The following is a 15,144-nucleotide window of genomic DNA, read 5'->3' as shown; positions in this document are numbered from 1 at the left end:
CAGAGTGAGCACAAGGCTCCTGGTTCTCTCCTTGGCCAAGCCAGGGCCCGTGAAGAACAAGACCAGGGAATAGAGCAAAGCCCCATCTGACAAAGGGAGGCAGTGGAAGGGCGCCAGGGCCCCACCTCATGGCCTAGATGACTCGCCTGACCGCACTGTGGGGGTCCTGCTGAGGAAGCATAATGGGGTCTCCAACCCTCCCATCCCAGAATGACTCTACTCATAAGGGAGGAGGTCTGGACACCCCGGTCCTGTGGGTGCCATCTTGTGGGACCTTAAATTCACATGGAGGAGTGACACACAGGTGGGTGGGAGGACAGACCCCACCTCTGGAGGTGCTTCTAGGTCTCTTCCAGGATGGCCGGGGAGGCGGCCACGCCATGGGCCTTGGAGGCGAGGGCAGACATCTTGGCAGCCAGGGTCCGGCTCTCACTCTCCAGCTGTTGGTGCCGTTTCTGCAGCCTCTGGCTGGAGCGCAGGTCCTGCGCTCAGGGGGAAGTGGGCGAGACATGTGAGCATCCACCCATCATCCACTCTGAGCACTGATCACCCCTGTCCCTCCTCTTTCCCTACACCTCATACCCCTCCTGGCCCCCGGCCGAGGCCCAGGCCTCGTGGCATCAGCCCTAACACTCCCTTCTTGCCAGCAGGAGTTCTGTTATGAGATCAAGCATGGGGACCTGGCCAAGAAGTCCCTGGAGGTCACCGTTTGGGATTACGACATTGGAAAATCCAACGATTTCATTGGTAAGGGGGCATAGTGGGAACACCGTCTCACTGTGTGCCTGTCCTGGATCAGGCCACAGCCCCTCTTTCCTGGTCCATGGGGAAAGCTGGAGCCACGGACCACCTGCCCCTAGGTCAGACCTTCTCCAGCCTGACCCTTGTGCCCCAGGAAGAGACAGGCCCAGAGACGGAAGGAGTTCTGGGAGGGTCACACAGCACTCTGTGGTGGAGCACAGACAAGAGACAATGATGGGCAGTGCCTCGGGCTGGACTCTGAGCCCTAGAGGCCCCAAATTCCAAGTGGGCCTGGTGGCTGTGCATAGTGGGGCTGCCTGGCTCTTTCTCCCCTCTTCAGGCCCCCATTCCTTGACCCCTGATGCTGCCTCTGCACCCTGCCCCTATCCCTGCCCTGGTGGAAGAGAGACAGGATGGCTGGGCCCTGACGGGGCCAGAGTGTGGCATGGAGGTCAGGTCCTGTTCATGCTCAGAACCCAGTGGGCAGTGGGAGAGGCTGGCCTTCGAGCACAGAACCTGGGAGGGGGCATGGGCCCCACGCCTGGGAGTTGGGGGTCCCTGTGCCCCAGCTGCCCCTCCTGTCCTCCTGCAGGTTGTGTGGTTCTGGGCATCCACGCCAAGGGGGAGCGCCTGAAGCACTGGTTTGACTGCCTGAAGAACAAGGACAAGCGCATCGAGCGCTGGCACACGCTCACCAGCGAGCTCCCAGGGGCCGTGCTCAGCGACAGACGCCCACCCACCACTGCTACCCCTGCCGCCACCTGCGCCCAGCACGGCCGGCCCCGGGCATCCCCAGCAGCCACCAAGGCCTGTGGCCCCCACACTGGGGGAGATCCAGAACCCCTGCTTGGACACAGAGCCACTGCAGTCCCCGATCGGAGGACGTGGAGGGCTCAGCCACTCTGGGACGGGGAGGGCAAGGAGCTGGGGTGGGGGGCTCTCAGCCCTCTGGGGCCCAAGAGGCTGGTGGTGGAAAGAGACCTCAGCACCTGCCCAGGGGAAGGGGACACGCCCATCTGGGAGCAAAGACCCTTCTAGAGGCCAGCCCTGGCTGAGAGGACAGGAGTGTGGGGGCACCTTGGCGGACAGTGGGAACGGAGGAGGGAGGTGGTGAGCAGACAGACAGGTGGAGGATGGGACCTTGAAGACTGGCTGCTCCAGCCCAAGAAAGCCTGACTGCATCCCTCATCTCTTTCGCTGCTGGGCAGATGGAAGAAGTGGGCCTGCAAGCCGAAAGTCTGCCAGAGTTCCCGGAGGCTCCTGATGACGGGTAAATTGGCACATGCTTCACTCAATGATTCCACAAGCCCTGGGGGTGAATGAGACACAGGGCCTGCCCTCAGGGAGTTCCCATCTAGTCAGGAAGCCGGAACAAACCATTCCAACTGGGGTGAGAAATACCAAGACCAGCTTGACCAGTCTGCAAGTACCGTGGGCTCTGCTGACTCTGCCGGGAGGTCAGGGAAGGCTTCCTGGAGGAGGCGGTGCTTCCGTAAGGCCTTGGAGGGTGAGTGGGGGCTTCTAAAAGCAGTCCAGGCAGTGGGAGTGGTCTAAAACGGCCTGGAGAGAGAAAGCCAATGGGGCCGGGGTGCTGTGGACCCGGGGTCTCCTCTCCAGGGGAGGGTTTGTTAGGAAGGTGTGAGGCTCGAGGCAGGAGGTGGGGGACGTGATGGAAACACCATGGAGAAACTGGTGTAGGCTCAAGTTCAGACCTCAGACCCAAGTCTCCCACTCTGATCTCTTTCTACTCCTGAGGGACCTCAAGGACGGAGCCCGCCCCTCCTCCTTCCCGGCATAAGCATCAGGTCAGCTGCGGTGGAGAAAAGGGTCTCTTGTGCTTGGAAAAAAAGCAAGCATTCCTACACGTCCTGACTCTGCCCTTTCCCCTCCCCTCCACTCCCTGGCTCACACTGGGGGCCTCCGGGTGCTTGCTCGTGGCATCTTGGTCCCGCTACCGCCACAGATGTCCCTTTTGGGAGTAATCAGTGGCAGTCCAGGGCCGTGTCTCTGGGGAGGCCTGTGGGGCCAGCTCCACCCTCCAGGAGCTGAGCAAGAATCACCCTGGCTGGTGGGCCTGTCTGCTCCCCTGAGTCAGACTCCCCAGGAGGCTTGAGAGTATCTGAATCTTGGGGCCCATGCCTGAAGCCCACAAACTTTCTCTGCCTACCAAGGGCCCCTCAGGAACGCTGGGTGAACAAATGCAGAGCCAAGGAGTTGCACAGCCAGAGTCCCAGTGTGCTCAGCCCATCAGTGTGTGATGGAAACAGAGGCCCAGAGAGGTCAGGTGACCTGACCAGGGCCTTCCAGCCCCACACATCAGGCCTTTCCCAGGTTGCAGGGAAAACAGGACCCCAGCCCCTACACAGTCCCTGGCTACCTGCTGCTCATGGAGACTTGTCTCCCCATCTTTAGGAAGGGTTTTTATGTGAAGGTTTTTGCATGCACTGGTCTGAACGCATGTTCACAGCCCTGCAAGGTGGGTTTGATTCTCATCCCCATCTTGCAGGTGAAACAGGTTCCCAGAGTCTGAGTAGTTTGCCAAGGCCACACAGCCAGGAAGGGGTGAACCAGGACTCAAACCCAGGTCCTCTGACTGCCACTTTCTCTCTCTGGGGGTCGGTACCCCCAGTCCCTTCCCTCCTGGTCTGTCGGAGACTCAGCAGAGACACCAGGTGAAGGCTCAGTAAGCTCAGGTGCATGATGGAGACCTGGGGTCTTGTCACTGTCCTGCCACCTCATCCGCTGGCTTTGAAACCATCCATGCTACTTCAGGCTTCCCCAGAGGTGTCTAACCTGGCCCCCAAACTCAGCCACCCCACCCTAGCCTCTGGGGGCTGAGGCAAGGGTTCCTCTTTTCTCCACACAGAATGGGCACCCTCTGGGGGCCTAAGGTAAGAGGTGGTCTATTTCTAAAAGGCCTGGTGTCTAGTTAAGCTCTGGGTATCTTCTTAGCTTTGCTTTTTTGGGGGTCTCATTCAGAGAGGAGATTTGACAGCCTCTCTGAAGACACAGAAGTGAATGGCAAAGCGAGAAGAGGCTGTATCCCCCACCTACCACGACTTCCTTATTAGGCACATGGGGAATAAGGGGCCTGAAGGGGCACAGCTGGGACAAGAACCCAGAACTCCAGCCCCCCAGTCCAGGGCTCTCTACTGCCCAGGCTGTGCAAATGGGGCTGGGACCGAAAGATGGGGACAGTCAGGCTGGGAGGCAGGCTTACTGGCCAGCCAGCCCAGGGGCAGCACGGGCACTCGGGCAGGAACTCCCCAGGAAGTTTGGAAACCTTCCTTTCCTAGGATCTCAGCACCCTTCTAGATCCCGTGCAGATTGTCTTTCTGTTAAAGCGTTTTGAGGCCGGGCACGATGGCTCACGCCTGTAATCCCAGCACTTTGGGAGGCCGAGGCTGGCGGATCACCTGAGGTCGGGAGTTCGAAACCCGCCTGGCCAACACGACGAAACCCCGTCTCTACTAAAAATACAAAAATTAGCCGGGCGTGGTGGCGCACGCCTGTAGTCCCAGCTACTCGGGGAGGCTGAGGCACGAGAATCGCTTGAACCCGGGAGGTGAAGGCTGCAGTGAGCCAAGATCGCGCCACTGCACTCCAGCCTGGGCGACAGAGCAAGACTCCGTCTCAGAAAAAAAAAACAAAAAACGCTTTGAGAAGCTGCAGAAGCGGCTCTGCCTTTGACCCCGAATGGGCATCTTTACTCGGGTCCATCATCCCCACAAAGACAGGAAATCTGATGCCAAAAAAAAAAAAAAAAAAGTCATTCCAGGTGTCAGTAACCAGGCGCTGCCTCCAGCCCCGCCCCGCCCGCCGCCCCGCCCGCCGCCTGCGCCAATCCCCGACGGGCCCGTCTTCCAGCCCCGAAGCGGTCACCTCCTGACCTCTAGTGGCGAGCGCGGGGAACTGCGCCCCGGCCCGTCCGCCCGCCGAGCCCGGGACGTGCATGCCGTGCCCGTTGTTCCTTCGCAAACCGAGTGAACCTCCCGATGCATGGACTCTGGCTGTCGTCGACTCAGACTCTCGTGCACTGCTTAACCCCGTTTTGCTGCCATGTGACGGCTGCAGACACTGTTGCAGACACTGTCCTCAAACTGCAGTCCCACAGACAAGTTTTGTATTTTGGTCTGACCTACCCGAAGGTGTCCTTTTTAAGTCTTATTTGTTAATATTTATAATGACATATAATCCAAAGTAAATGGAAACATCATATTGCGATCTCATTGCCTTGGCGAGACTCTCACCTTTTAATAGATTTGAAGGGGGTGGGGGCGGTGGCTCACGCCTGTAAGTCCTAGCACTTTTGGAGGTCGAGGTGGGAGAATTGCTTGAGGCCTGGAGTTCGAGACCAGCCTGGTCAACATGGAGAAACCACGCCTCTACACACACAGACACACACACAATGACAATTAGCCTAGCGTGGTGGCACACACCTGTAGCCCCAGCTATTCAGGAGGCTGAGGTAGGAGGACGAGGATCGCTTGAGCCTGGAAAGTGGGGATTGCAGTGAGCCGAGATCACGCCACTGCACTCCAGCCTGGGCAACAGAGGGAGACCTTGTCAAAAAAAAAAAAAAAAAAAAGATTTGGAAGGGTAGGAGGGGAGGGTGGAAAGACGGAGGAAAAGGCAACTGAAACCTACTCCGGATATAGTCTTGTTACTCTTCACCAGGAACCCATTTGAGGTAGGCCCTCAAGTTACAGATGGGGAAACTAAGGCCCAGAGAGGTTAAAATACTTTTACAGAATCACACGGCTGGTCGATGGCAGAAGCAGGATTCAAACTGAGGTAGCCGAAGACTTTTTGCACCAGGACCTCTCGGCCATGCTGTTGTCCACTCATCCAACAAACAGCCGTGGAGTATTGACTAACTCCAGCCCGTCTGAGGCTCCAAGAGTCGTACATTTTAGAAGGTAATTTAAGACATGTACTGCTTAGGTTTGGAGGGAAAAAAATAAACCTTCCTAACCACAGATTAGTGTATTAGGACTAGTAGCAATCCCCACACTTTATATTTTCATTCCACCTTGTTAGAAAATGTTGATCAATGGTTGAATACAGTTTATTGTACATCATTCTTTAGGTCAGAAATTTCTCGAGATAAAAGCCTTTGCTTTCTAACATCGACTAACGAAGAAAATGTATGTCACTGAATGTGCAAACCTCTCAATCTCTTTCCTCTATGTCCCCCTTCAGGGTCAGGGTCAGGGTCCAGGTCCGGGTCAGCGTTTCGCATTTAGTCAGGGTTTGGTGTTCGGTTTTGGCCGGGTTAGGGTGGGTTAGGACTCGGGTCATAGTTTTGGGTTGGCGCGGTTGGCATCCGTGCTGGAATTTCCTTTCTGGCTGTCACCGTGACCGTAACCCGAATTCTGGTTCCACTGCTCTCCCCTGTCTAATTATCAGGGCTCTTTTCACCGCTGGCTCCATTCATTGCTTGCTCCTCCTGCTTATCTCTCCTGTCCAATCTGCAGAGCTCGCCACCTTCTTGTTCCGCCCTCTTCTCCCTAACATCCAATAGCAGCCTTCTCCGCAGTCCTTGCTCCGACCACTCCTGTCTCTTGCCCAATCAGCAGGCTCTACCAATGCTTACTCCGCCCACTTCTCTCGTCCAATTGGCAGGGTCTCCTCAGTGCTCGCCCCACCTACTTCATGCCCGTCCAATTGCAGGATCTCAGTGCTAGCCCCACCCGCTTCTCGCTCCTATCCAACCAGTAGAGACTCTACCAGTGCCCACCCTGCCCACTTCTCTTTCTTATCCAATGACAGGATCTCCTAGTGCTCACTCCGCCCACTTCTCTCCCCCATCCAATCAGCGAGCTCTGCCAGTGCGTTGCGTTCCTGTCCTTGGGGGAGGGAGCCCGGGGTCTCTCGGGGAAACGGAAACGCAGGCTCAGATGTGCGGGTCCAGTTTCGAGGCGACGCGGCCGAAGCGCTCTTCCGCCACACAGTGGTTTTGTGGGGCAAAGGCCGCGCGATTCCGCAGGCCCTGACCCTGCAGGGACTCAGGATGGCCCTGGGCGCTTTGTCCGGGTGGAGCAAGGGCCCGCCCGGCGGGACGTGTGCGGGCGGCTGCGCAAATGGCCCTGCCGGCACCGCGCGGGCCTGGGCATGGGGGCAGCCTGGGGAGGCAGTGCCTGCGGGTGCCGCCCACGCCGAGCGCTCTCTGCCTCCCCGAGCACTCGCTCCGGACTCCAGGGCACCGTGCACCGAGTGCCATCCCCGCTGTCCGCACAGGGGCTCGGCTGGGCTCCCGCTCCCTCTCTCGGTGGAATGAGCTTTTGCAGAATGAGGGGACAGACTTCGAAGGAAACACATGCAGGCCTGACACCTAAAGAGAAAGCCAGCTGTCCCTGTGGTTTATTTCTAGTATTTTGTCTGATTGCTTTTCAGTGAGTCAGTGGTAGCCAACATCTTTAGTTCCTAGTACGTACCAGTGCTGTTTGAACACTCTCCCTGCGCTCTGTGCTCTTCCCATGATGAAGTGAAAACTTCATGTAAGGACAGGGAAAGTGTATCCTGGCCAGCTGTGGGGCTGGATCCACGTGGGGTCAGCCCATGGCATGTTTGGCCATCACACCGTGCTCACTGCTGCTCCTTCTTTTCCTTATACTGTTATGACATCAGCGTCTCTCCTGACACCACCTGTGCCTGCTCATATTTAGGCCTGATACTGCCCAGGTGTGTGACCCTAGGCATGTTCTCAAACCTCTCACCTGTAAAATGGGGATGGTGCTAGGACCTGCCATGGGGTGGTTGCAAAGGTTAAGCGGGGGTGGTTAACCAAAGCCTAGGAGCATCAAGGAGCACCATTGAGACACAGTGAGTATTTGTGGAATATTAATTCTTAATTCTTTAATAATTCTCTAATGAATTATTTACTTAATTCCTTTAGGATCAATCATCATTTATTCACTCAACTGTTAGGCTCATCATTTTCAGTTAGGTTAGGGATAGCATAGGGTTATGACTGTTAGGGTTAGGGTGGGGATTAAAATTCTATATGAGATTTGGGTGGGGAAACAGAGCCAAACGATATCATCAGTCCAATATTTTATATTAAGAGTTACAGAGATGTCGAACTCCTTACCAACTGATAACTATAGTGCCCACATTTTGCTCATGGGGAAACAGAATTAGAAAAATAAAATATCTTGCCTAGACTCCCAGCTAGCAAGTGACCTATGCCAGGCTTGAGTCTACTGACAGATCTGAAGTCTTGGACTTTTAATTACTATTCCTATTCAAGTCTATCATTTTGGATGTATTTCCTGGGTGACAGGGTGAGACCCTCTCTCAAACAAAAAAAGAAACCCAAAAAGTTTGTTTGTGAAGAAGAAGGAAAACTAGTTTTATGTGGTGTCATCAAGAAGTGAGAAAAGAAAATGTCTTGATCATAGAGCATGATCTGATACTTTAAAAGTTGCCGAGAGGTCAAATAATGAAGGCAGATGGGACCTTTTGAGCTTACTGGTGACCTTCATATGAGCAATTTCACTGTTGGAGATGAAGCCATGTTGGTGTTCAGTTACTCAACATTATTCAACATCCCTTCATGCTAAAAACTCTCCATAAACTAGGTATTGATGGAACGTATCTCAAAATAATAAGAGCTATTTATGACAAATCCACAGCCAATATCATACTGAATTTGGACCAAAGCTGGAAGCATTCCCTTTGAAAACTGGCACAAGACGAGGATGCCTTCTCTCACCACTCCTATTTAACATAGTACTGGAAGTTCTGGCAAGGGCAATCAGAGAAAGAAATAAAGCATATTCAAAGAGGAAGAGAGGAAGTCAAATTATCTCTGTTTGCAGATGACATGATTGTATATTTAGAAAACCCCATCGTCTCAGCCCAAAAACTCCTTAAGCTGATAAGCAACTTCAGCAAAGTCTCAGGATACAAAATCAATGTGCAAAAATCACAAGCATTCATATACACCAACAATAGACAGAGAGCCAAGTCATGAATGAACTCCCATTCACAACTGCTACAAAGAGAATAAAATACCTAGGAATACAACTTACAAGGGATGTGAAGGACCTCTTCAAGGAGAGCTACAAACCACTGTTCAAGGAAATAAGAGAGGACACAAAACAATGGAAAACCATTTCATACTCATGGATAGGAAGAATCAATATATTGAAAATGGCCATACTGCGCAAACTAATTTATAGATTAAATGCTATTCCCATCAAACTTCCAGTGACTGTCTTCAAAGAATTAGAAAAAACTACTTTAAATTTCATATAGAACCAAAATAAGAGCCCGTATAGCCAAGACTACCCGAGGCCAAAAGAACAAAGCTGGAGGCATCACACTACTTCAAACTATACTACAAGGCTACAGTAACCAAAACAGCATGGTACTGGTACCAAAACAGAAATATAGAACAATGGAACAGAACAGAGGCCTCAGGAATAATACCACACATCTACAACCATCTGATCTTTGACAAACCTGACAAAAACAAGCAATGGGGAAAGGATTCCCTATTTAATAAGTGGTGCTGGGAAAACTGGCTAGCCATATGCAGAAAACAGAAACTAGACCTCTTTCTCACACCTAATGCAAAAATTATGTCAAGATGGGTTAAAGACTTAAATGTAAAACCCAAAACCATAAAAACCCTAGAAGAAAACCAAGGCAATCGGGTTAGGGTTAGGGTCAGGGTCAGGGTTAGGGTCAGGGTTAGGGTCAGGGTCAGGGTCAGAGTTAGGGTCAGGGTCAGGGTTAGGGTTAGGTTAGGGTGAGGGTGAGGGTTAGGGTCAGGGTCAGGGTTAGGTTAAGGTGAGGGTTAGGGTCAGGGTCAGGGTCAGGGTTAGGGTCAGGGTCAGGGTAGGGTCAGGGTTCGGGTTCGGGTTAGGGGTTAGGGTTAGGGGTTAGGGTGAGGGTTCGGGTCCGGGTCAGGGTCAGGGTCAGGGTAGGGTCAGGGTTCGGGTTCGGGTTCGGGTTAGGGGTTAGGGTTAGGGTTCGGGTAGGGTTAGGGTTAGGGTAGGGTTAGGGTTAGGGTTAGGGTCAGGGTTAGAGGTAGGGTCAGGGTTAGGGGTAGGGTCAGGGTCAGGGTCAGGGTTAGGGGTTAGGGTTAGGGTTGGGTTAGGGTTAGGGTCAGGGTCAGGGTCAGGGTTAGGTTAGGGTCAGGGTCAGGGTTAGGTCAGGGTCAGGGTCAGGGTTAGGGTCTAGGGTTAGGGTCAGGGTTAGGGTCAGGGTTGGGGTTGGGATAAGAGTCAGGGTTAGGGTTAGGGTTATTGTTAGGGTTAGGGTTTTAGGGTTAGGGTTAGGGTTGGGTTAGGGTTAGGGTTAGGGGTTAGGGGTTAGTGTTAGGGTTAGGGTTAACGGTTAGGGTTAGGGTTAATGTTTAGGGTTAAGGTTAGGGTTTGGTTTAGGGGTTCAGGTTGGGGTTGGTGTTCGGGTTTGCGATTACGGTTGGGGCTGCTGTTGGGGTTAGGGTTTGTGGTTTGAGGTTGGGGGTTTGGGGTTGGGGTTGGGGTTAGGTTTTGGGTACGGTTAGGGTAAGGGTAAAGGTTAGGATTGGGGGTTTGGGTTAGGGTTAGGGGTTTGGGTTAGGGTTTAGCGGTTAGGGTTAGGGTTATGGGTTAGGGTTAGGGTTAGGGTTGGGTTAGGGTTAGGGGTTAGGGTTTGGGTTAGGGTTAAGGGGTAGGGTTAGGGTTAATTGTTAGGGTTAGCGTTAGGGCTTGGTTTTGGGGTTCTGGTTGGGGTTGGGGTTGAGGTTTGCGATTACGGTTGGGGTTGGTGTTGGGGTTAGGGTTAGGGGTTTGAGGTTGGTGGTTTGGGGTTGGGGTTTGGGTTAGGTTTTGGGTAGGGTTAGGGTAAGGGTAAGGGTTAGGATTGGGGGTTAGGGTTCGGGTTAGGGGTTAGGGGTTTGGGTTAGGGTTTAGGGGTTAGGGTCAGGGTTAGGGGTTAGGGGTTAGGGTTAGGGTTAGGGGTTAGGGTTAGGGTTAGGGGTTAGGGGTTAGGGGTAGGGTTCGGGTTCTGTTTGGGGTTGGGGTTTGGGGTTAGGGTTAGGGTTTGGGGTTTGGGTTAGGGATTAGGGGTTAGGGGTTAGGGTAGGGGTTATGAGTTAGGAGTTAGTGTTAGGGATTACGATTAGGGTTAGGGTTAGTGTAGGGTTAGGGTTAGGGTTAAGGGGTTAGGGTTAGGGTTAGGGTTAGATTACAATTTCTAACCTGTTTTATTTTGTTTTTTTTTTCTGAGACAGGGTCTCCCTCTGTTGTCCAAGGCTGGAGTGTAGTAGTGCTATCGCAGCTGACTGCAGCCTCAACCTTCCAGGCTGAAGCGATCCTCCCACCTCAACCTCGCACGTGGCTGAGACTACAGGTGCTTGCCACTATGCCCAACTAATATTTGGAATTTTCGTATACGTGGATTCCAGAGGGGTGACAGTGAAACGTGAGTAAGCATGGATTTTGGTATATGCAGAGATGGGGGGCTGGAACTAATTCTGTATACTGAGGGACAATGACTGTATATGTTTTTAGAATTACGCTGTAGGATACATACTGTTGCATAGCCTTGAAAATAATAATTTTTAATTGAGTGGAATACTAATAATATTGCTAAAAGTAGCAGCTGGCCAGGTGTGGTGGCTCACACTGGTAATCGCAACACTTTGGGAGGCTGAGGCAGGAGGATGGCTTGAGGCCAAGAGTTTGCGATAGGCCTTGGAAACGCAGGGGGAGTCACCACCCCTACAGAAAAACACATGAATTAGCCTAGTGTGGTGGCATGTTCCTGTAGTCCCAGCTACTTGGGAAGCTGAGGTGGGAGGATCACTTGAGCCCAGGGAGGCTGAGACTGCAGTGAGTCATGATCAGGCCTCTGCACTCCAGCCTGGGTGACAGAGTGAGACCCTGTCTCAAAACAACAAAAAAGTAGCAGCTAACATCAACTGACCTTTTATACCAGGTGCCTATGGATACCATCGTTTAATTTCTTATAACTGTTTCTTATTTCACTTACCAACTCTGTCTTCAGTTACTCCCAGATTTTTACTGTGTGTGTACAGATGACCTTTTGTTTAGATTGAATTGTCTCCCCAGAAGTAAGATTACTGTGAGTCATGGTGAATGGACATTCTCATTACCCTTGATGTAAATCGACAGGGTTTTGGGTGCCTCCCAGCTATAATCTTAGCACTTTGGGAGGCTAAGAGAGGAGGATTGCTTGAGGCCAAGAGTTGGAGGAGGCAGTATGGAAGTATGGTGAGACCCTGTCTCCAGTATTTTTAAAAATTGACAGGCTTTACCCTGGAAGGCTTATACACAATTTAACCACCCCTCATAGTATAAGAAAGTGCCCATTTCACTGCACCTTTGCCAGCACAGGGTATTATAATTTAGTAAGTCATTTTTTGTTTGATTATTTTACATAGACAAAAGACCTCATATTACTTTACTTGTCACATTTCAACATCTTTCCTCAGCTTATTAGCTCTATTTCTTTTCTGTCTGTAAACGGTTGTTGTTGTTTTGTTCTTTGAGACAGGGTCTTGCTCTGTCACCAGGCTGGACTGTAGTGGCATAATCATGCCTCACTGCAGCCTTGATCTCCCAGGCACAAACTTCAGTATTCCGAGTAGCTGGGACTACAAGTGTGCACCACCACTCCCAGCTAACTTTTTTCTTCTTTTGGATAGAGACAGGGTCTCACTGTGTTGTCCAGACCGGTCTCTAGCTCCTGGCCTTAAGCAATCCTCCTGCATTAGCTTCTGAAATTGCTGGAATTTCAGGCATGAGCCACCATGCCCGGCCTGGGCTAGTCCCATATTCTCTAGAGTTCTCTTTACTTTGTGCTAGCCAATCCCTCATTATGCTGTTCACCTGTTATAATGAATAATTCTCTGTATTAAATTTTACCACTTTAAACTTTTGAGTGGTTTATGCTTCCTGATTGGACTCTGACTAATATGTTAGGAAGGGTCCCAGGAGGTAAACCCACACAGATGGGATTTGGGCATAGGTTTGGTTTCCCAGGGGGCAGTGCTGAGCTCTTTGCCAGTGGGAAATGGGATGCTGGTGATTTCCAGTAGGTGACCTCACAGTGACTCAAGCTGCCACTTACTGTTGATTGTGACGAAATGCCAGCTGAGGCACATGCCTTGGGAGCTAAGTGGTTGCTGCCCTTGACCACTGTGAAGACTGGTTTGGGAAGGGTCGCTTTGGATGCACTTGAGCAGGGGTCCCCAACCCCTGAGCCATGGAGCCGCAAGGAGCCACACAGCAGGAGGTGAGCGGTGTCGAGTGAGGGAGTGAGGGAAGCTTCATCTGTATTTACAGCCACTCCCCTTTGCTCACATTCCCGCCTGAGCTCCACCTTCTCAGATGAGCAGCAGCATTAGATTCTCATAGGAGAACGCACCCTGTTGTGAACCGTGCATGTGAGGGATCTAGGTTGCACTGTCCTTATGAGAATCTAATACCTATTGATCTGTCACTTTCTCCCATCACGCTCAGGTGGGAACATCCAGTTGCAGGAAAACAAGCTTAACACACCCACTGATTCTACATTATGGTGAGTTCTATAATTATTTTATTATATATTACAGTGTAATAATGGAAATAAAGTGCCTAATAAATGCAAATGTGCTTACATCTTTTGGCCCAGCTCCTACCTCCTGGCAGCCTCTCCAGGCCCAGAACTTTCTCCAGTCAGTCTCTACAGACCAAGCTCACGACTCACAATGGCCTATTTAGGCCCATACCGTACCTCACGGCAGTCTCCGCAGATGAGGCTACTGCCTCACAACAGCCTCCACAGGCACAGCTCCATCGTTACAATGGCCTCTTTAGACCCAGCTCCTGCCTCCCAGCCTTCTCTCCAGGCCCTGAACTTTCTCAAGTCGACCTCACCAGGCCCAGCTCATGCTTCTTTGCAGCCTCTCCAGGCCCAGCTCCTGCATCTTGGTGGCCCCTCCAGGCCCAGCCTCTACCTCCCGTCGGCCTCTACAGTCCCAACATCTGCCTCACAGCAGATTCTTCACGCCCAGCATCTACCTCACTGTGGACCCCCCAAGCCAAGCTCCCAACCTTTTAGCAGCTTCTACACACCCAGCTCCTGCCACCCAGTGGCCTCTTTAGGCCAAGCTCATGCTTCACAAGGGCCTTTCCAGGCCCAACTTTTGTCTCATGGCAACCTTCCCTGGCCAGATTCCTGCCTGTCTCCCAGCAGCCTAGACAGGCCCAGGTCTTGCCTCACACTGGCCTCTCCACATCCAGCTTATGCCTCACGGTGGCCTCTCCAGGCCCAACTCCTGTCCCAGGACGTCATCTCCGGGCCCAAAACTTCCTCAAGTCAGACTCTCTAGTCCCAACTGCTGCCTCCTGGTGGCCTATGAAGGCCCAAAATCTCCTCAAGTTGACCTCTCCAGGCCCACCTCCTGCCTCCTTTTAGCGTCTACAGGCTCAACCTCTGCCTCATGGGGGCTTCTCCAGGCCCACCTCTTTCTCTTGGCTGGGTCTACAGGCACAACTGCTGCCTCACAACAGCCTTTTTTGGCCCAGTTCCTGTCCAGCTCATGGCGGCCAATGTAGGCCCAAAACTTCCTCAAGTCAAATTCTCCAGGCCCACCTTCTGCTTCCCGGTGGCCTGAACAGGCCCAGCTTTGACTTGAGAACAGCCTCTGCAGGCCCTGCTCTTGCCTCCCAGGGGCTTTTTCCAGGCCCAACTCTTGCCTCATGGCAGCTGCCCCAGGCCAAATTTCTGCCTGCCTGCCAGCAGCCTCAACAGGCACAGCTCCTCCCTCACAGTGGCCCATTTAGGCCCAACTCATGACTGTCGGGCCATTTCCAGGCCTAGTGCCTGCCTCGTGGCTGACTCTTGAAGCCCAAAACTTCCTCAAATCAGCCTTTTGCCCAACTTGTGTCTACTGTCGGACTCTACAGGCCAGCCTCTGCCTCACAGTGGACCCTCCAGACCCAGATGGTGTCTCACTGTGGCATCCTCAGGCGAAGCTCCTGCCTTTCGGCAGCCTCTCCAGGCCCGGCTCCTCCTGCCTCCCAGTGGCCTCTTTCGGCCCAGCCCAGCTCATGCCTCCCGGCGGCCTTCCCAAGCCCCGCTTTTGACTTTCGGTGGCCTCTGCAGGCCTCGACAAGGCCCAGCCTCCTGCCTCCCGAAGGCCTGCACAGGCCCAGCCTCTGCCTCACAGCGGACTCTCCACACCCAGCTAGCTGTTGCCTCACTGCGGCCTCCCGAGTCCAAAGCTCCTGCCTCTCGGCTGCTTCGGCAGGCCCAGCTCCCGCCTGCCAGTGGCCTCTTCAGGCCCATGGGGCTCATTCCTCACAACGGCCTTTCCAGGCCCAGTTTTTCCCTTCCGGCGGCCTCTCCGGGCCCAGAACCTCCTCAAGTCGGCCTCTCCAGACCCACTTGCACCCTCCG

At 53.0% G+C, this 15,144-nt stretch overlaps 1 protein-coding gene and 2 long non-coding RNA genes across 4 annotated transcripts in view; 2 read left to right on the top strand and 1 right to left on the bottom strand.

Annotated features, from left to right (window-relative positions):
- Positions 1-90: 90 nt before the first annotated feature.
- On the top strand, positions 91-4,201 carry LOC134809952 (uncharacterized). Its single transcript, XR_010156850.1, has 2 exons — positions 91-747; positions 1,334-4,201. It is a non-coding gene; the product is annotated as an uncharacterized LOC134809952 (long non-coding RNA).
- The window catches only part of LOC134809951 (uncharacterized), a 35,539-nt gene continuing 22,323 nt past the window's right edge, over positions 1,929-15,144 (bottom strand). The window contains exons 3-5 of the long non-coding RNA XR_010156849.1: positions 5,181-5,303; positions 2,172-2,301; positions 1,929-2,050 (exon numbers count right to left, since the gene is read on the bottom strand). This is a non-coding gene — a long non-coding RNA (uncharacterized LOC134809951). The remainder of the gene's footprint in view (positions 2,051-2,171; positions 2,302-5,180; positions 5,304-15,144) is intronic.
- Positions 11,051-15,095, top strand: LOC112207666 (putative uncharacterized protein FLJ46235). 2 transcript variants are annotated; one of them, XM_054684952.2, is made up of 3 exons: positions 11,051-11,160; positions 13,224-13,281; positions 13,375-15,095. In XM_054684952.2, the coding sequence occupies exon 3, from the start codon at positions 13,451-13,453 to the stop codon at positions 14,072-14,074; it is 624 nt and encodes a 207-aa protein (XP_054540927.2). In that variant the 5' UTR covers positions 11,051-11,160; positions 13,224-13,281; positions 13,375-13,450; the 3' UTR covers positions 14,075-15,095. The 2 variants fall into 2 exon arrangements, with proteins under 2 accessions (XP_054540927.2, XP_063666275.1); XM_063810205.1 differs by lacking the exon at positions 11,051-11,160 and adding an exon at positions 12,570-12,996.

This window comes from Pan troglodytes, chromosome 4, assembly GCF_028858775.2.
Source record: "Pan troglodytes isolate AG18354 chromosome 4, NHGRI_mPanTro3-v2.0_pri, whole genome shotgun sequence".
NCBI classification, from domain to species: domain Eukaryota; kingdom Metazoa; phylum Chordata; class Mammalia; order Primates; family Hominidae; genus Pan; species Pan troglodytes.
This window is presented reverse-complemented; position numbering and strand designations above follow the sequence as displayed.

What these genes read in the sequence shown, in the direction of transcription:
- LOC112207666 (XM_063810205.1), top strand. Translation starts at nt 12,933, where the DNA reads ATGCACTTGAGCAGGGGTCCCCAACCCCTGAGCCATGGAGCCGCAAGG. An exon ending in AAGGAGCCACACAGCAGGAG is followed by an intron (nt 12,997 to 13,223) that starts GTGAGCGGTGTC and finishes CATCACGCTCAG; the next exon opens with GTGGGAACATCCAGTTGCAG. An exon ending in CCCACTGATTCTACATTATG is followed by an intron (nt 13,282 to 13,374) that starts GTGAGTTCTATA and finishes CTTTTGGCCCAG; the next exon opens with CTCCTACCTCCTGGCAGCCT.